A 21,434-nucleotide genomic window follows, 5' to 3' on the forward strand; every position below is an offset into this window, starting at 1 on the left:
AGATTGACTGAACAATTAGAAGTTCTGAGAGCAAAGCAGCCAGATCATTAGCGAACAGGAGCCTAGTTTACTATTTATAAGCTCCATATATAGATAACTTTGAGATAATATTTTCTCACATGGGAGATCACTCTTGAGCACCTTGCTGAAAAATGTATGAATGAAATGACGTCATTTATTTGACAACCAACCAAAGTAGTGTTTACATCGAGATCTTGGTGACAATTTACGTTATCAACAGCATCAACACTAACAATATGGCGCTAAACGTCAATCTGGAATCCAGGTAGCAAAATTGTAATCAACGAACCATGGACGATTATAGGTTTTAAAATGATAAAGTATATGTAAAGTTCCAGCAAACTATATATACCGCAAAGTGTGCGAAGTTGTCAAGTCCATACACGCCGCTAACTGCACATTTATTTTGGGAGGTCGTTCACACAGTTCACGTTATATCTTGTTGAATGTTTAGACTTTTTCGTGTGTAAAAAGTGCCGATATTATCCTTAAGTTTGGAATTACATTATTAAAAATCAAATGGAAGTAGAAATAAAATTAAATTGATGTCAAATGTTTTCAAAATGTGATTGTTTTGGTTGCTACGAAAGTGCATAGTGAATTAAAGTCTGTGCTTTCTGTGTTAGAAGCATGTCAAATGTAAATATATTGTCATTGGATTTACATCCTGCTAATGTACACAAAACACATGGTGGTAAAAAAGGGTCAACATCACTAATTAAATATGAGGATGAACTTATTCCTATAGTAACACCACGATTAAATCAATCACAGGGTTCAAAACGAGTGGCGGCAGGACCTATTGTCACCACTAGTGATGAAGAAAGTGATAGTTTGCCGCCAAGTCCGCGATCTAATGATACATCTTTAAATCAGAATCGTGAGGCTTGTGAGCATGATCATGACTATGAAAATGTGGCATCACCCAGTGGCAGTAGTACTGCCAGTGGCCCTACATATGAACGACCTCCTGGATTTAAATTTCATGCGCATGAAATAAAAAAGACTAAAAAGAAAAAGACAAGTGTTTATTTTGGTGACTTTAAAACTGGATTAAAGAAACGGGCGCCTACACCTCCAAAAGTGAAACCTAGAAGAGGTAATAAATTGGTACAATGACAATGTACATTTGTACATCATTCATGTTCATATGTACATGTAATGTAGTTTGTACTTGTTTACTAATTCATTATCATACTAGTAGTATTTAATTTTACAATACATAAAAAAACACATTTTTATCACATCATTTCAGGGATCTGATAATTTTATAGTAATTTTTATGTCCCACCTATGATAGTAGAGGGGCATTATGTTTATCGGTCTGTGCTTCAGTTCATCCATCAGTCTAAACGAAACATTTTATCATACAAATTTACAACAAATAATTTAATTTTAACAACCACCACCCCCTCCCCCTCTGCTCTAACACAATTTTTTATCTAAAACCTGTAACTTGTTATTGGCCAAAAACAATTTTAAAAAACCAACATGTGAAGTACATGTACATTACATGTAGTACATTTGTACATGTAAATTTGTACATTATCATTGTACAATGAACCTACATGAAACCAATCCTCTAAGGCATGGGTACGAAGATCAAAATTATTTTTTTCAGGATGGCCTACAATGTAGATTAATCTTAATGCATTTTTTCTTCTATATTTTACTGCAAGTTGTAGAGTAGACTGACTAGTACTTTTATACTACATGTACTTTTTATAAGTGACTGTTAATTCAGAAATTGCAGGGGTTTTACTTACATGTACATGTAGGTGAGTCCATGAGTCTTGCAGTTTAGTTTGTCTTTTCAAAATCATTTATAAATCTTGCAAAATTTTAATACTGCAAATGCTCCTTATAATTTCTGACTTTACAGTAATGTATTTAACATCTGTACATGTATGAACCTCTCAATTAGTTACACGCTTAATTGACTAGGATTGTTAGTTTTCCCATCGAAGATCAGTGGTTTCCTCTAGGCACTCAGCTTCCTCCATCAATAAAAACTGACCTGGTGACCACTTGCATGTAATACATTGTAGCACAATCTGACAATACACATGCTGCAAGTGGCGTTAAAACACCTATCAATCAATCACAATTAGTTACATGTACATGTACCATCGGATTATCATTGACTTAACTTTGAGGCTCTTTTAAAAACATCACTTTAATAACTACATGCATGTACATGTATATATAGGGAAAAGGTATGAACAATATTTTTGTACATGTATATGTACATAATATTTGTAAGACTGTCTTGGTACTGTCACATGTTCTTGTTTTATCGTGATCAGTGGTGGATCCAGACATTTTTAAAAGTTGGGGCCAACAGACTTGATCATGCTTCAGTGGTTCCCTATATATAATCAACCATTTTTTTTCCACAAAAAAGGGAGGGGGGAGCAGGCCACCTTTAAATCTGCCTCTGGTGGTGATAATTAAGTACCTGACAGTTCATTTAAAAGCTTAAAAAATCTGGATTGCATTGTGAACTTTAAGCAGATGCTAAATTACTCATCCTATAGTCATGATAATATATAGAACATCAGTTATCACCTCTGCCTACAGATTTAATTCTAATTAATTAACTCCTCCTTTTATACATGTATATTAAGACACTTAAATTGATTTTATATCATAACAACAATGAGAAATGTGGGAAATTCCAAAGTCTATTGACTCAGTTGTTTATGTTTAGCTGTAAAGAATCAATACACCAGAAATCTACGTGAGAAATTAACGCCAGGTAATTTACCAGCTGAGCCAGGTACTTCATTGTACTTATCAAAGGCATTGACCATTGTTTCAATTATTGATAAACAAATATAAGCAAAATTCAATAATTTCTCCACAACTCAGGGTCATTATGATGTTAGCTTCAGATTTTCAATCCATAGGGAAAATTCAAATTGGTTTTACTTCATAGGATTTCAATTTGCCATCATTTGCATGTCCTTTAATCACAAATCAGATATTCATCGCAATTAAGGTAAAACTTTACAATTATGGAAGTGAAAACCCATGAGAACAGCACTTTTGAACTTTAAATTCATAAAACTCGCTTCTAGTCATGACCGACATGTGAAAGCATAAACATGTACATGTTGTACATGTCTTAGCGCTAAGTGCTATCCACAAGTTAAAGTCTGAACTGGGACCTGGCAATTTCTGTTTTAGTCTTCATTTCATTTCTTGAGGGGAGAGGGGTTTGTAAAGGAGAATATAAATGGTACATTGTGAGGTTTTTTTGTACCTTTCATATTCAAATATATCAGGTTCAAATATTATTAATAATAAAGAATAGAATTTGCTCAAGTCCAGGAATATATTATTACAAAATTCTTGGACATGTTCATGTTTTTACCATATACATATATGAATGTATATAGGGAAACTTTCTCTAAATAAGGCCATAATAAATAATAGGTTTGTTTGCCCAAACGCTACCTACCCAGATAAAAAGCTGCCTACTCAAATTCTTTTATTGTCCTGATTTGAAGAAGTTTTTTTTAATCAGTTAGGCATGAAGACTAATAAACATCTGATACTTCAATTTCAGATTTTGAAAAAAAAAGAAGAAAATGCCTACCTACCTACCCACTGTCTCAACCTTTTTGTATCATCTAAAGACTTGCAAGTACAATCATTTGAAAAAAGCAGATAAGCATTTTTAATCAAATTTTTACAAAAAAGAGATTATAGCTAGAGTGGGCACGGGTGGACAACCCACGGTGGGCAGTTGGAAAAAGCAAAATCCACACGGGCTGTTGTGTACACAAATGTTTTTTTTTTTCTCAATCTTTGATATCATTCTGAATAAAAATGTACAATTTATGTACATAAAATTGAGAATGGAAATGAAGAATGTGTCAAAGAGACAGCAACCCTACCATTGAGCAGACAACAGCAGAAGGTCACCAACAGGTCTTCAATGCAAAAAAAAATTCTCGCACCCGGAGGCGTCCTTCAGCTGGCCCCTAAACAAATACATGTATATACTGGTTCAGTGATAATGAACACCATACTAAACTCCAAATTGTACACAAGAAACTAAAAGTTAAAATAATACAAGACTAAAAAAGGCCAGAGGCTCCTGACTTGGGACAGGCGCAAAAATGGGGCGGGGTTAAACATGTTTGTGAGATCTCAAACCTCCCCCTATACATGTACCTCTAGCCAATGCAGAAAAGTAAACGCATAACAATATATATATATGCACATTAAAACGCATAATAAATATGTACATATTTACTACCAGATATTTTTAGCAAGAATAAAGGCATATGTGTATATGTACATGTAATCAATTAAACAGGCAATTCTTTTGTTAAACTTGATAATATTTAAAAACAAGAAAAATTCATTTTAAAGTCTTTTTCAAGTTTACGATGATCATGATAAGTTTTCTAAATTGTTTAAGAAAAATATAATGAAATATGTACTGTAGTACAATTTACATGTACATGTAGCGATATTGTTAAGACGATGTGAATCATTTGATACAACATCATGTAATTAAATATTTTTGTCAAATAGGGCTGGCTATCGATTCCAATCATTAATTTTATGAGAGATTATAAAAAGGTCAGTCATGTGAATACCAAACCAAAAATTGAACTCTTATGTGTGTCCCGTTAAGAGTTCTGTACTCAGTATACGTACATTTATACTTGAAACATAAACTTTTAAGTAGAAAACCAAATAAAAATTTATTCTCTTTATGTACTTTCCGTCATAATCTAGTACTTTGTTTAACCCCACTGTTAAACATACAAAATTTACATTGTTTGAATTCAGTTATATACTACCCTTGTTAGTGTTAGTCATGGTCGATTTTATCAGTATTACTTTTGCTCTATACTTTCTTCGTGAAATGGTTCAATAAACAAACTCAACGATCTTTTATATGATAACAAGACTAGAATGTCCGTAACGTCTTTGTTTGTAAATAAATGTCTTTGTTGATAAATAAGACGTTATTATTGTTTTAGATTTTTATGGAAGTTCGACTGAAATAATTGGATTTTGTCATGAAAACTTTTTAGAAATACTACATTTTTGTAATTGAAATTTGTTTATTAAAATCTAAATATAAGGTTTTTCAAACGTAGTTATAATCATGATAATGAGAAAGTACAAAAAGGAATATGATAAAATCATATTGTTAAAAAAATGAAACAAATTAAACCAATTTAATGTAGTGACAGAATGACAGCATGTAGAGACATATAATATAATAGAAAAAACAAAGGATATGTGGGATATCCATCCATGACACAAAAACAGAACATACACAGCAAAAAAACACCTTAAAAATCACTCACATAAAGCAAGGGAATAGGGCTTTTATTACCTTTTTTCATCTCAAAAGTAACTTTCACTCAACTGCAAGTTTAAGATGGCCCCTGAGCACTGGTTTGAGCAGAATTGTAATCTGATGTAACAGTAACACCACCAAGTATGTACATGTATGATGTATATATGTATAACTCTCGGGTGACAGTCATACATTGTATATATATATATATATATATATACATTTGTACATGTACATATTTGTACAGTATGTAACACTTTTAATTATCATTCTTTGTGCTGTTTTTTTTGTAGACTCAGTTCCTATGCGGTTGCGGGCTTTACCACAATCATTTTGGAAACAACCAAACTGTCCAAGCAATGTATCACCTGGTAACCTGTTTCCTTCATTACCACCATTAGGGACTAAGGAAACAGGGGAAGACTTTCAAGGTAACAGTAAAAACATTCAGAACTTTTTACAAGTTAAAAGTTTGAGGAAAAAAAACTAGATCACGAACTCTCAAATGTCTAGCATAAGAAGTCAATAAGAACTGATTAAACCAATATATTGACTAAATTACCAACAGAACCAGAGTTCTTGACAAGTGGTGGTCCTAGGGATTTTTTGGTAATTAATGCAATAGAAATGATAGTGATCAGTACCTGCATATTTTCTTCAAGGACCACCAGGCAAAAAAACATTTCGAGAACTCTGCAGAACTACTGGAAAACATTGCTGTCATATTCATGATTTCCTTTAGTTGAATGATATTTTTTGCAAACCATTGACCTCTGGTAGTCTGTGCAAGAGATTATACTTGCATTTTAAATTGCGCTAAATGGATAATGTCTGAGATCAAATTTGCTGTGTTTGTTAACCTAAAATTGAGAAAGGAAATAGGGAATGTGTCAAAGCGACAATAACCTGATCATAGAACAAACAACAGTCAAAGGCCACCAATGAGTCTTCAACGTAGCGAGAAACTCCTGCACCTGTAGGTGTCCTTCAGCTGGCCCCTTAAAAATATGTATACTAGTATAGTGATAATGGAAGTCATAGTAAACTCCGAATTATACACAAGAAACTAAAATTGAAAATCATACAAGACTATAAACAAAGGCCAGAGGGTCCTGACTTGGGACAGGCGCAAAATTGCGGCGAGGTTAAACATGTTTATGAGATCTCAATCCTCCCTCTATACCTCTAGCCAATGTCGAAAAGTAAACACATAACAATACGCACAGTAAGATTCAGTTCAAGAGAAGTCCGAGTCGGATATCAGAAGATGTAACAAAAGAAAATAAATAAAATGACAATAATACATAAATAACAACAGACTACTAGCAGTTAACTGACATGCCAGCTCTAGACCTCAATTAAATTGATTGAAAGATTATGTCTTCATCATATGAATATCAGGCACATTCCCTCCCGTTAGGGTTTAAGTATCATACTATCATAAAATATATGAGAAAAATATAACCCTTTGTCATGCCAACAACTGTTTTTTTTAAATTAATGTGTTTAGTTCTGATGCAAAGACCCTATAAGTAAATCATTATGTTCTACCTCGCTATGCTCATCCGAACATAAATTATTCTCATTCTATATAAAGAAACAACAAAGACTAATATGGCAGGAGGTACACACTAAGCAGTTTTAATATAACATTTTTTCAAAATACATGTATACCGTGCAATCGAATATTAAAGTCCATACATCATGCGTCATTATATTATCTATATAATCATCTCAACTGTTCATACTAATATCTACAAAAAGGAAAATACAGAGAATTAGAATTTATACAGAGCATAATATTACAATCTAAATGTAGTAAAGTTGTCGAACAAGTTTGGTGTGTGAAATCTCGATGAAATGAAAAAGGGTGCGTAAAACAGTATATAAAGTCCGAAAACCGAATTACTCAGTATTCCGCTACAGAAATAGGAAGAAATCTCAAAACGAAAAGAAATGTAAATATTAAAGCCAAAATATGCAACCTGAGTCTTCAAAGTATAAAAATTTGCAACTTAATGAAAATTGAATTATGAATGTATAACTATGGATTCATTAGAATTTGTTGTATACTAATTTTCGTGGATTTGGGTTGGTACAGGGGAACCATAAATTTAATGCTCAACTAATTACAAATTTTCTAAAGGAATGTATGCGGCCCTTGCCAACACCAGACAATGAAATATATCCACTAATATGCAATTTTTCTACTACGAAAATTGGTACCCAAGAAAATGAATGAACCAACAGTTTTACAAATAGCCTAAGGCATTCTAGTTATACTGAATTCTTTCAGCAACATTATTGGCACTGATTCTAAATTTTAAGGATCAACGTTACTTATAGATCGTGAGGTCTTTATGTACAGAAACATGCCAAGACAAATTTATCTTGACCCGAATGCATAAAGAAGCCATAGATTACTGAGGTTTAAATTTATCTATATTATATGTTCTATGAAGAATGAGGAAGGAGTTTCTGGATTGTGCTTTTTGTACTGGTATTTAAACCTTGGATAAACTACGAATGTTTGTCTACCGTTGTCAAAATAATCTACATTTAAAGCTAATCTTGTAAACTTAATTCCTCATATGTACTTAGAAATAAAATTCATAACTCTTGTAGGGCGATTCAACATGTGCTGTTACCGTGATTTTTAATGATTTATTTTATCATTTCTTGATATGTTTTCCATAGAAGAATGTATAATTCACATAAGTTTAAATACATGTATTTAAATCTGTCTAAATCAAGACTTATAAATCAAGAAACTTTAACAAAGACCTATTTTTGTTGATTTATTGGGCCATTTTCTGTCTTTGATTTGTTGCATGATTTCTGTGTATATTTTTTTTAAATTTTGTATGTTTACTATATCTGTAGATTTGAACTTTGAACCTCTATGGAAAACTGTTTGAAGTAAACCTACATTAACACACATTGTACGTCTTAAAAGTAAAATAATAATTGGCATCACAAGAATTAAGTTTATATTTGTTGTTTTAGACTCAAATCAGGTTCATGAATAACAATACTTTATTAATGGCACACTTGTTAAAGTTGAACTTGTTTTTATGCCCCACCTACGAGTGAAGAGGGGCATTATGTTTTCTGGTCTGTGCGTCCGTTCCTCAGTTCGTTTGTCCGTCTGTCCCGCTTCAATCAGGTTAAAGATTTTGGTCAAGGTAGTTTTTGATGAAGTTGCATCGAATCAACTTAAAACTTAGTATACATGTTTCTTATGGTATGATCTTTCTAATTTTGATGCCAAATTAGAGTTTTGACCCAAATTGCACAGTCCATTGAACATAGAAAATGATAGTGTGAGTGGGGCATCCATGTTCTATGGACACATTATTGTTTCTTTCTTAAAAAAATGAAATTCAGGAATGTCTTAAATTTAATCCTACATGTATTTAAAATTCCAAGATGTACATGTACCACTAGTTGGTTTATTTCATGTAGATAATCATACATGTATTGTATAACAGATTATAGTTTGTAAATTTAATCTGATTGAACAACACTTTAACAAATATTAATATAAATAAGTCCTCCTAAATTAGATTTAATTTAATCATGCTATTAAGAAAGAATCAGTTTCATATTTGAAATTTTTTTTTTTAAAATGAAACAATGTCAGAAAGAGCTCAGAGCAAAATAATGGCAACTCTGGTTGATGTTTTATTAGTTTATTTGCTAATGAAGGCATATCAAAATGTGATGAGTGCTTGAAAAGAGAAAGGGGGTGGGGGTGTACTATGAATTTGGTAATAATATTTTGAAACTTGCAATCTTTAAGAGTTGATGCTGGTGATGTTTCTGTGACAACTTTTTAATTCTCTATATCATTGTACATATATTCCTCATTGCGAGTGAAAAAGGGCTTATAATAAATTTAAAGTTTTAAAAATGTTCATTATTGTATACATGTATATATTTATGTATAAAGTTAATCTCACTTGCTAGAAAAGATTAACAACTTCTACTTTAAAAGGTTTTTATTTTAAATTTATATTCTCAACTTCGAAATTAGCTAATAGTGTAGAGATTTGTATACAGGTCAAATTCCAAAGAAACAATGTTATAGCTAGTTAGTGCTAAGTCACTGTTTTTAACCTATTACAGGATTGCCACAATAGTTAAAGAATAGATGACAAAATAAGTGGACAAAATTGTCAGACCTGCTTATTAAAAAAAGATATTTCTTTAAGTCAGATAAATTTCTTGATTTACAAAAAAACAACACATATTAAGCCAACTCTTGTAGCTGGACATTTTGTTTCATTTTGTTTTAACCATGTGCAAATATTTGTGTCAACTCTTGTGATTTGAAAAAGAGTTTTACCTTTAAGGAGCACCTAAGACCAACCCCAGTTTTCTTTGGGGTTGGTGTTTCTCAGTCTTTAATTTTTTATGTTGTGTTTTGTGAACTGTTGTTTGTCTGTTTGTCTTTACTTTTTTAGTGGTGGCGTTTATTTTTCAACTTATGAGTTTGAATGTCCCTTTCACAGTGTTTTCTTTTGTATCTCTTTTATATATAAAGAGTCTTAGAGAATTGACATACAAATGTATTCGTGACTGATGACTCTGGAATAAATAATAAGAGGAATTGCCACAGATGAGCAATTCCTCTGCTCATAAACTTAGATATGTATGATAGCTCCTTTCAAAGCTGAGACATTTTCACATAGTTATGCCACTTTTTTGTGGTTAAATATTTTGGATACCCAGAGAGATTGATTTGTCTGTATATTAGCAAATTTTACACTCCAAATCCTTTCATGATGCTTCTCTTTTTTTGCACAATCAGTTCTGTGAAAATTTAAAGTTAATTTCCCTCCTAATTGTACCGATTGTTAGCTTGGTTTTACTTTCTTCAGTTGCTCTTACTTGACCGAGTACCAGAATGTCTTACCAGTTTGGAGGTTACCAGTGTCAGAAATTATTTATTCTGGAATCAAAAGTCGTTAATAAGAAAATAATCAATTGGAAGTAATGCTTCATTTAAATTTAAATTGTACTTATTTTGTCATTTGTCAAATCAATATTTAGTTATTGTCATTTATTATTCCAAAGCCTATTAATACATGAAGATCATATAATGCCTGTTATCATAGCTGTTTTTGCACGTAACTATTGCAAACAATATTTGTCTTTTACCTTTCCTTTTATAAATTTGTCTCAGGTGAAAAGTCGGGACTCTCCAAGTTATCTTGTATAACAAATTGCATTAATGCATTAATAGATAAATATTGTGTTTGTCTCTCTTTTTCTATGTAATCAATTTTTCCTCAATTTGTGATATTTTCTTTGAGGTAGTTAATGATTGGTTACCTAGTTACGAAAGCCATTCATTCAATACAAGCATCAAAGCAGGACTTTTTTTCCAGTTTTCTTTGACGATTTTAGAATGTTTCTGAATAAAAGTATAATTATATATGCTAACAATCAAAACAGGAAAAAGATCAGACATTTATTGAGAGTCTCTTATTTCTATATACATGAACGAGGATCTTGATGGGGGGGTTTTTGACATCTGTACGTATTCTTAAATTTTTAGGCAATTTTACTCTTTTCTTTATACCTTGCTCATTATTCTCTATTTTTATGCCCCACCTAGGGGCATTATGTTTTTCGGTCTATGCAAATGTTTGTTCGTCAGTCCTTTAGTCTGTCTGTCTGTCCCGCTTCATGTTAAAGATTTTAACTCTGTCAACTGAACATAGAAAATGATAATTTAAGTGGGGCATCCATTGAACTTTGGACACATTCTTGTTTATATTTAAGCATGTCATTATTCTTTTTACTTAATTTTTCATTTCCATTTTTCTCTATTTTTTATACTTTTTGCCCATTAATTATTCTCTAATATTTTTAAAAGATGTAATAATTACAAATATTTTATTGTAAAAAGCCAAAAAGACTTTTTTCATATCTAGCTGTGCATTGTGCATTGTAGCCAATACTATTTGGGCAAATAAAAACAAATTGTGCTGCTTAATTCAGGAATAAAAGCACTAATTCATAGCCCCATTGATTTCTATGTTAAATTCTGCAATTTCAAGCATTACTGGCTTCTTTGTCGCTTGTTAAAATATAGTGGCAGTTATTTCATGTTAAAACTGTACCTTATCCTGACTTGCCCTGAAAAATTCAACATACTTTTAATTGCATATTAGAGCAATTGCTGGTTCCCGGAAGTTTGGTTGCACAAAAACAGGTACTTCTGTTTTGAACGACAGGGCAAATGTGCCCTCCTATTGAAATTTTATATACTTCTTTATTATTAAATTTTTTTTATCATTTATGGGTTCAGGTTGTGAAGTGATTCCATGCCCTAAAGCTTTCATTTGATATAATTGCTACCAAAATATTTCACCTACAAGGGTTCTGCCGTGATTCCGAGTCATAAAGCTTTCATTTGATATAATGGCTACCAAAATATTTCACCTACAAGGGTTCTGCAGTGATTCCGAGTCTTAAAGCTTTCATTTGATATAATGGCTACCAAAATATTTCACCTACAAGGGTTCTGCAGTGATTCTGAGTCATAAAGCTTTCATTTGATATAATGGCTACCAAAATATTTCACCTACAAGGGTTCTGCAGTGATTCCGAGTCTTAAAGCTTTCATTTGATATAATTGCTACCAAAATATTTCACCTATTGACAAAGATACAGCTATATATGCAGTATGGGTAGGAACTATTATATTAAAAATATTTAATTCTTTCGTGTATGTTCTTTACAACCGGATCTTAACTAGGGGTTTGAATTCTATACCTTCAACTTATTTTTCAAGAGTGCATTTTCAACCATGTCACATCCAGTATGCTACAACTGTCTGTTTTTCATGCCTTTTCACATTTTGAAAACTTTTGTTAAACTTTACACAAGAATACTTATTAAATGTCCCCCTATAGTTCAGCTACCTCCAAAGCAATAGGGAACAGAAAAAAAACCCTGATAATACATATTAAAATAAAACTTATCCTGAACATCTTCGCATAATACATATTAAAAATGATATTTCAGTTTAATTATTTCATTAAAAAAATACAATATCACATCTACCCTAATAGTGGACTTTTTATCAATTAAACAACAACAAAAATTTAAAAAAAAATCAAGTTAGTTTTAAAGAGGCTTAAGATTATAATGGCGTCTAAATATTAAAGTGCTTCATCTCTCGAGGATATAATTTCTATCAAACGCCTTCCATACAATGTAAATATTGATTGTATATATATATATATATATATTATACTAAAAGGTATAATTTACAAGGAAATCAACTGAGCGTCAATTTCACTTTTCAATAATTTATAATCTACCTCAAATATATGGAAAATATCAATACTACCTTTTGTATAGATGACTTTTTGATTTATATTGTACATGTTGTATGGTTGAATTCAAATGTTTTGAAAATTTGTTGTCTACCTGGTGGTTAAAATTGAATAGATCAAAACTCCCAATAGCTTTGAAAATTCTATAAAATGTCAATCGTTTTTAAGAAACATGCAAATTAAGACTTTTCTGTATTTGAAAAGTAAAATGTTTACTTTTCTAATTGAAAAGATTTGCTTTGAATTTATGATCATATTTGAAAATTGTAAATTGAATTTGAGTAAAAGGAGGCCTTATTGTAGGCCATACCAAATAAAGTCCTTGCTGTCTGTTTTTGCTTTTAACAGAGCTGTCTGGTTTTGTTATATTCAGGTGTGTCTTTTTAGTTTGGACCATGATAAATGTTTTTGTTTCTGTTTTTCTCTTGAAAGATTTATTTTCTCTTTTTTTTTTTGGATGAGATGACTTACCTGTTTACGTCATCACCACTCTAGAAGATGTGGCTTCTTGCTTCTTTGCAATCACCTTGTCTGTCTGTCTGTATACCAACGAATATTTTTGTCTTTTTATATATTGTTTAACGCTTGCATGAGAACACTTAAGTTTTCTCTTTTGAATTGTTTTTCATTTGTTATTTCAGGGCCTTTAATATCATGCTAATTATAAGTATATGGGTTTTGCTCATTGCTGAAGGCTGTATGCTAACCTACAGTTGCTAACTGAGTCTGCTCTGATGGAGAGTTGTCTCATAAACAATGAGGGGGGTGGGGGTGGAGGGGTCCTGATCCCGTTATCCTGGGCTTACAAACATTAAATTCCAAGGTCCCAAATTTTAAAAAAAAATAAATCCCAACATCCTGATATTTAAAAAAAGGAAATCCTAGATCCCCAAAAGGTCAATCCCAAAATCCTGAGCTTAAAAACATCCAATCCTGATGTCCCGAAAAAGGTCCTGCCTCCCCTCATCAATCATACCACATCTTTTATTTTTATATGGAATTCTCGTCCTGAATATGCATGAAATATTTGCCGCTGGACATTATAAGCAACCAACAATCAATAAATTTTTATATGGTCACTATGTGGTTGTATATGAACTAATTTAGATATTTAATTTGTTTTGTCCATCATGTTACATTATATTAGCATTTGAACCATCATGAACCTTTCTGTGACCTTTAATGGTATTGTTTCATTCTTGTGGTTTTATCTATTTACAACTTGACATTTGAAACAGCCTTAAGTTTAATCAGTTTTGACTGTTATATATAACTTTACTAAGAAAAAACAAAAGGTCATTGACCTATCATTTATAGTAAGCACTGAATTGGCAGGGTTTTAGGGGCCACGCTTGAAAAATTATTTGTTTGATTTTGGCTACCCATGATGCCTTAGGGAGCTACCATTTGATTTTTAGGGGGGGGGGGCTAGGATGAAATTTGAAAAAATAGGCAGGACAGGAGTTTTGAGTAAAAAAAAAGGCAGGATGTGACACTTGCAAAAAAAAAAATTCAGGACGACAATTTAGGTAAAAAAAAGTCAGGATAAACTAAAAAAAAAAAAAAAAAAAAGGCAGGACTGATTAGAGTGAAAAATAAAAAGGCAGGACAGAGATTACAGCTAAAAAAAATGCAGGACAAAATTTTTCATCCTAGCCCCCCCATAAAAATCAAATGGTAGCTCCCTTAAAAGGTTAGTTACATGTAGATTCTAGGAAGTTAGGGATTTTTTTGTTGTTGCTAACAATGCACATACATTTTTGTAAGTAACATATTAAAGGCAATTGACGTCAAAGCAGGAAAAGATTTGAAATGATATGTGTTATATGTGTTATATACATGTAATTGCAGGAATTGATTACTTTTCTTCATTCTGTTCTTGGAATACATCAAGTTTTTTTGATGAGTTGTTGTAGTTTAATGTTTACTTTTTTGGTTATGTTTTAAATTTTATCTCCCTGTTTTGCCAAGGAACATATAATACAAACAGAATTTAATGTAGATGACCTTGACACTACATATGATGTAAATGTATCTTAATTAGACTCAAGTTTACACATGTAATTAAGGGGATTAATTGCATATCTCAAAGGCATTTAAAAATGTTTATTTAAGAATTGAATGCTGCTTATTGTAAATTTATTGGGGTGTAAAAGCGTTGACCGAAGTACATTTTGTATGAAGCGCAGAAGCGCTTCATACTTTAAATGTGAGCACGGTCAACGCTTTTACAACCCTATAAAGTTACAAAAAGAAGCATTCAATACTTATAATTACATTCTTTTAGCTAGAATCATGAAAACACGATTTTTATCAAGTTTTCATTTAATTTGCCTATGCACTTTATTGTGGGACCTCGTGTCATCATGAATGATAAATGTTATTGTCTAATACAATTGTTTCAGGAATAGCACGTGCTGTGCAGTTAGCCAATCAGAATAACGTATTATAATGAAACATACATCTAATGTAATTATTAAACAGTATCTTCTCCCACTTTTTGCTATAGATAAGGAACATGTTACAAATGGCATTTTATATGGACGACCATCGACACAATACAAATCAGGCCTGTAGCCAGAAATTTCCAATGGGGGTTCGTTGAACTCATGAACTCGACTTAAACAGTCACAATTTGAACAAAACATTGACTTTAACAGTGCTTATTTGATTTCAAGGGGGGTTCGTCCGAACCCCCCCAAACCCCCCTGGCTACGGGTATGCAAATGGCATTTTATATGGACGACCTTGACACAATGTATCTTAAGTCTGGAGTTCACATATATTGTATTTAAATTATATTAAAATCTCAAAGGAATTTATATAAAACATTTGTAAATACATGTGTGTTAAACATCAGTTTCAGTTATATAAACGATTTAATTAAATTATAAAAGATATTTATTGATACCAATATTTTGATTGGAAACGTACCAACTTTTGTTGCGTCATTTAAATTGAATTTGAATATTGAGCCAAACATCAATTTATTATTGAATTGATATTAATTATGAATTAAAAATCATTTTCATTGTTTACATAAATTGAACATTTCAATAGATGTAGCTTGATTACCGATCATTGAAATAAATGATTAATGTTTGATTTGGTTATAGTGAGATGGACATAGGCAGATCCAGTGTGTGTGTGTGTGGGGGGGGGGGGGCTTAGGGGCTGCCCCACTCCCCCTTTTGTGGGAAAAATTTGTTTGGTTATATAAGGAATGATTGGACTGAAGCATGACTGGAGCTATTTTCTTTTTTATGGCCTGAATTATATATAATGGTATGATTGCAAATGAGAGTTAAAATGAGGTGGTACCATCATTGGCAATTATAGGCAACTGTACAGCCTTCAACTGTGAAAAACTCTTTCTGTATTGCTATAAAATGAAAAACAGAAAACTGAGGGCCATATTTATAACAAAACAATTTTCAAACGACATTTGATATGACAGGCATACACAACAACCCCTGTTCTACTGAGGGTCCTGACTTAAGACAGACACAAAAAGAATGTGACCATGTGACATTCTGTTGAATGTGGCTTTATTTGAATATATTCAATACAATTTATAAGGTGAAGCAGCAGTATTTCTAAAAAAAAAATGCAAATTTTGCACACATACATTGGAAAAATTATATATTTATAAATTTAGCGATCCTGTTTTAGAAACAATATAATGTTTCGGAAGTTTACATGCTGTAAATGAACTATTTTGACCAATGATCTATAAATAATGGTTTTTGTTCCATTTTAGGGTTCAATTTTGTGTAACAACTTTTGTAATTCATCTTTTTAAAATAAGGCTAATATCATGAACATCGTGCTTTTGAATAAAAGAATGATTTATAATGAAATAAACTTGACAAGTTTATACATTTGATCTGAGTGAGTGATAAAAAATTGTCTACTAATTTAAATGGTTTATAATTAAAAGACACTTTTGAATTTAAGTGGGTCTAATACTCCTGAAATATTTGAGGGGAACTCCCTTTCATTTCCAATAGGAGCTTGAATAAACATCAATTATATGTATTATAGGTGTCAGACCACCAATTAAAAATCCCTATCTGTTCAACCAAATTTTGCAATTTTCACAGCTTTCTGAATATTTTACCTTAAGTTTAACTTCAAGGAAACCAGGTATTTCCTGAATTGTACATGTATCACCTTCCTACATGCCAATTTTCAACCAATGTTTAAAGTCTTGTAACAAATTTCTGATTTTGAAAAGACAGGTACTACCAAAATAACTCCCGGTTTTCTGGAAATCTTAAATTAGTGTACTATGTAGCGCATTAATCATGAATTTTTAATGCAAACTCATAGACAAGTGAATTTTGGCTCAAAATGGTCTAAATATATTTCCCTTTCACCAAAAGTTTCATTTCTGCAAATTTGTTGGTTAGTTTAAGTAAACAATGACATCAAAAGCACTATTTTCTGTCAAAGTAGGACTACTTTTACATACGTTCTAAATTGGAGGGAGTAATTGGTGGTCTGACACCTAAATACATGTTTGGTACATCAAGTACATGTTATTTGTATCTCAGACTTGGTCTTTTTTAAGTATACCCTACTAAATGAGATTAAACAAAGGGTGAGGATTTGAAATCTCAAAAATCTAGTTTAAAAAAATCACATATGTACATGTCCAAAGTCAGGAAAGTGGTCAGTGTAACCTTAATATATTTTGTAATTTGTATCTTTTGCTTGCTGGTTAGAGGTCATAAATTGACCTCTAAATATCTTCTGAGATTTGTATTTTGTATCTTTAGTTTGAGGTCATTTTCAAATTTACCTGCTAAATGTGAAAAAAGGGGGAGAGTTGAGATCTTAATAAACAAGTGAAACACCTGTCACATGTTGACTAGGGACGATTTACAGTTTGACATAGGCACTTATCCATTGTTGAAGGTCATACATTGACCCCTAAATAACTTATGCTGTTCTCGTATCTTTGTGCCTCATTTACAATTATGCCTAGTATATTTGCTTTTATTCATATTCTCTATTTCTCTTCGACTTTATGAATAACGCCATATTAATGGTATTCCTTGATTTTTAGCCGTAATCAATAGTTAATTTATATAAGTCATCTGAGGATCTGAATTAATTAATCATCTTCCTAGAAGTATAATGAGGCTTTATATAAGTAAATGATTTATTGTCCAATTAATATAATGAGTCTATTTTTGCTAAAGGTAGAAGTAAGACTCTTGAGTAATATATTATTGATTGACACAGAAAGTGGGAATTATAAAGTCGGTCAACATTTTCTTTTATCAAATTTACAAAAAAATTATCTAGAAAATATATACCAGAAAGGTTTTGTTAGGAATCACCAAAAATATTTTGACTGTTCAAATGACAGCAGCTGAGCCAATTATTTTGAACAAATGGGCATATAGAACAAGTAATAACACATGATCAAACAGAAATTTTGGAAAGCATTACATTTAGCATAAAAAAAAGTTATTTTGTTTTCAATGTCACATGTTGCATTGCAGCTCTATTTCTTTTAAGTATTTATGTTGATTTTATTCAATTCAAATAACTGAGAATACAATTAAAGTATAACAGTTGTTTCAGTTTATGTTTTCAATATATTCATTTAGAGTTACAGAATTATATTTTTCTTCTTGTCAGAAACTTATTACCAACTTAAAATATCTAGAACAATAGAGACATAACACATAAGAAAAAAACTGTTCCTTTAAACACTGGAAATTGTAAATAAGAATATCTTGAATGAATAAGACAATTTGTAATATTTTATTTTCCCCTATCTGAAGGAGATGTAAGAACTATGTGTGGTTTATGATATGATTGTCAGGTAACAAACATCCTAGTTCAACACTTATTTTCATAGAAGTAGGTGCCACAGCAGTCAAGGTCACGCACAAGTTTAGATGAGGCTACATTTTATGAAAACCAAAGTAAGGATTATGCAGGGAGACTTTCTTTTGAACCCATAAGTTGACAACTAATTTTTCATTATCTTTGGTTATTTTTCAGATGTTCGACCTATAACACCCCCAGAAGACAAGATGAAAAAACCATCTCGACCTGCTCAAGAGAGAAAGCTTATAATAACAGGAGATACCGACTTGTGGATGAAGAAACTGTTTGATAGGGTTAAACCAGAAGGTCATAAAGATCAAGGGTCAATTAGAAGGGGGAAGTATGTAACAATTTTTTGTTTTAAGTGTTTACGTTTTATTAAATAAAAACATCTAATGAGACATATTTTCACCAAAGATCAAATGAAGTAGATGTTAGCAACTTCAGGTTACTTTACAATCTTCAAGAATGACCAAAATCGATCATGCAAAAAGTAAAATAACAAAAATACCAAAATTCTGAGGAAAATTCAAAATGGAAAGTCTGTAATCATGGTAATCAAAAGGCAACATCAAAAATCAAAATTGATAACAACTGTCATATTCCGGACTTGATCATGTGCGTTCAGGCATTTTCTTAAGTAGAAAATGGTGGATGAAAGCAAAGACAAGATGTAAAAGCATTCAAAAATAAAGCCTGATTTATGTATACACAACATGTACAACAACAATCTACACACAATACTGACTTGGGACAGACACAAACAGAATGTGATTGGGTTAAACATGTTTGCTGTTGCCCAAAACTCATCTTAGCAAGGGACAGTGGTGTTATAGGGCAACCTAAGAACACATGATTTTGATGGTGTGTTTACTGTAAACTCAGAAATGGTTATGTGCATATGAACAAAATCCTAGTTCAGTTAATGTGAATTCAGAATAAGCCTTTTTTTTTATTCTGTTTATCAGATATATATGAGAATGCAAGTTCTTATTATTAAGCATACCTGCCAACCTTTCAAAATACCTATGGGGGTTTTGTGTGTAAGATGCCTGACATAGTTCAAACAAAAATTCAAGTGGGCCTTCTAATACATTTTAATGTTGTTTTTTGGCTTCTTCATACTTTTATAAGCCTAAAATCATTGTAAAATAATTGTTTTATTTAAAATTGAGGACAAAATTGCTCTTTCCAAATTTCAATTTTGGAGCCTCCATGGGGGAAATCCCCTCAAATAGTGACAGTTGGCAGGTATGATTAAGATAACCACCAAGTGGCATTATTTGCTTTATATTTTTTATATTCTCCAGATTTGTTTGAAAATAATAATTTGTGTATTTTTCTTTATTTTTGTAGCAGACAGAAGAAAGTAACAATTCCCACCAAAGTTCACATTACTAACTCTAAGGCTATTGTTTCTGGAGAAGATCCTTATTTGGTCGACACCATCGCTGACAAGTATTTACCGCATTTGTCATTGGACAATAAAAATGGCTACGGAGGAACAGCCTCCTTACAATTAGTGACATTACGTGAAGGCGATAAATCTGTGACACTGCCTTCGCTAAGTGTGGAACAAAATTATTCACAAATGTTAACGGAACTTGTGATGAACATATAAAAAGGGACAAATACCTAGTCCAAAATGGAGGACAAGTTGTTAAAGATGTCATGTGATCAATTGTTGATGTCATGTGATCATGGTTGTTAAATTTGGACCAATTTATTAGAGAATATAAGAGACCTGTTAATTATGGTTAATTTTATGTGTTGTTAAGGATAATTTATATTTGTTTGTTTTTGTTAAACAGAAAGAAAACTTCCGGTGTTCTTTAACTAATGAGAATCATGGTTCACAATTTAGAACAAAATATTGTTAAAGGATATTTTCATCAGAGTTATTTTTACATGATATTCAGGAATTTTATGGGTGACTATTTTGTGGCCAGCTAAAATTTGAAATGTAAAATGCATTTATGTTTTTTTTCTTCCCCTTATGACGTTGTACAAAGATACCGCACATAGTTGAGTGATATGGTTTGTGCACAATAAAGTTTAGAAGTTGTTGATTGTGAATTTAACACAAAAAGGGCATTTCTTTGTAACAGAGCGTTTGTCATTTGTTTCAGAGAGTGTCCACTGCACATTTGAATGTCATTTTATTGTAAATGTACATTTTTTTGTACACAGTTAAAACACGATCTGAAATCATCATTTTTGATAGAATACATATATACTGATGTCATCATTTTTCAACAAAACTTTTATTTTACCATTTTGTGTAAATATGTCAGTTGTATGCCGTCCATTTTCAAAAGGAGCTAACTCTTGAATTGTTCACATGTCAACATCTTTGTTATAAGTATTCCCTCCATTTTACATCCCATAATTCTCACTTTGAATCATGGGATAGCTGTATCTGTGATATTGTATTTATTTTTGTTATTTATTTATAATTATTGGAAATTTTTAATTCTGTTGTTTGTTTTTGTTGATGAAAAGTAAACTTGCAAATTTTCATTTGGTTCTAATTAAAGGTTTTTGATAAAGATTTAATTTGGAATTGACATTTATAATTGCATGTTGTTAAGGAAAACTAAAAATGTTTGAAGAGGTATTTTAAAATCAATTTTTAGAAAAAATAAACCAAAATTAATTGATTTTTTCATTGTGTTGAATACGGTAGAACTGAAAAAAATTATTTCAAAATTTATTTATTTTTGTACAGAAAAACATTTATGAAAGGGGGGGAGAGGTTGCAGTCAAATACTGGAAGTACCTTATTACTGACCATTTGAACATTTTCCAGGTTTTTTTTCATCAACAACTATATACCAACATTGTTTAAAAATAATAGTATATATTTTGTGCAGTGTGTAGACTTT

At 31.5% G+C, this 21,434-nt stretch overlaps 1 protein-coding gene across 1 annotated transcript; it reads left to right on the forward strand.

The window, feature by feature from the left end:
- The first annotated feature begins 226 nt into the window (after positions 1-226).
- LOC143057276 (uncharacterized) lies at positions 227-21,174 on the forward strand. The gene is made up of 4 exons (XM_076230555.1): positions 227-1,120; positions 5,644-5,781; positions 18,724-18,889; positions 19,906-21,174. The coding sequence occupies exons 1-4, from the start codon at positions 652-654 to the stop codon at positions 20,168-20,170; spliced, it is 1,038 nt and encodes a 345-aa protein (XP_076086670.1). The 5' UTR covers positions 227-651; the 3' UTR covers positions 20,171-21,174.
- Positions 21,175-21,434: the final 260 nt, after the last annotated feature.

The sequence above is a fragment of the Mytilus galloprovincialis genome, chromosome 13 (genome assembly GCF_965363235.1).
Source record: "Mytilus galloprovincialis chromosome 13, xbMytGall1.hap1.1, whole genome shotgun sequence".
Classification (NCBI taxonomy): domain Eukaryota; kingdom Metazoa; phylum Mollusca; class Bivalvia; order Mytilida; family Mytilidae; genus Mytilus; species Mytilus galloprovincialis.

Bases quoted from the DNA above. Each gene is read 5' to 3' on its own strand.
- LOC143057276 (XM_076230555.1), top strand. From the start codon at position 652: ATGTCAAATGTAAATATATTGTCATTGGATTTACATCCTGCTAATGTA. The intron at 5,782-18,723 runs GTAACAGTAAAA...GTTATTTTTCAG, and splicing joins AACAGGGGAAGACTTTCAAG to ATGTTCGACCTATAACACCC. The intron at 18,890-19,905 runs GTATGTAACAAT...TTATTTTTGTAG, and splicing joins GGGTCAATTAGAAGGGGGAA to CAGACAGAAGAAAGTAACAA.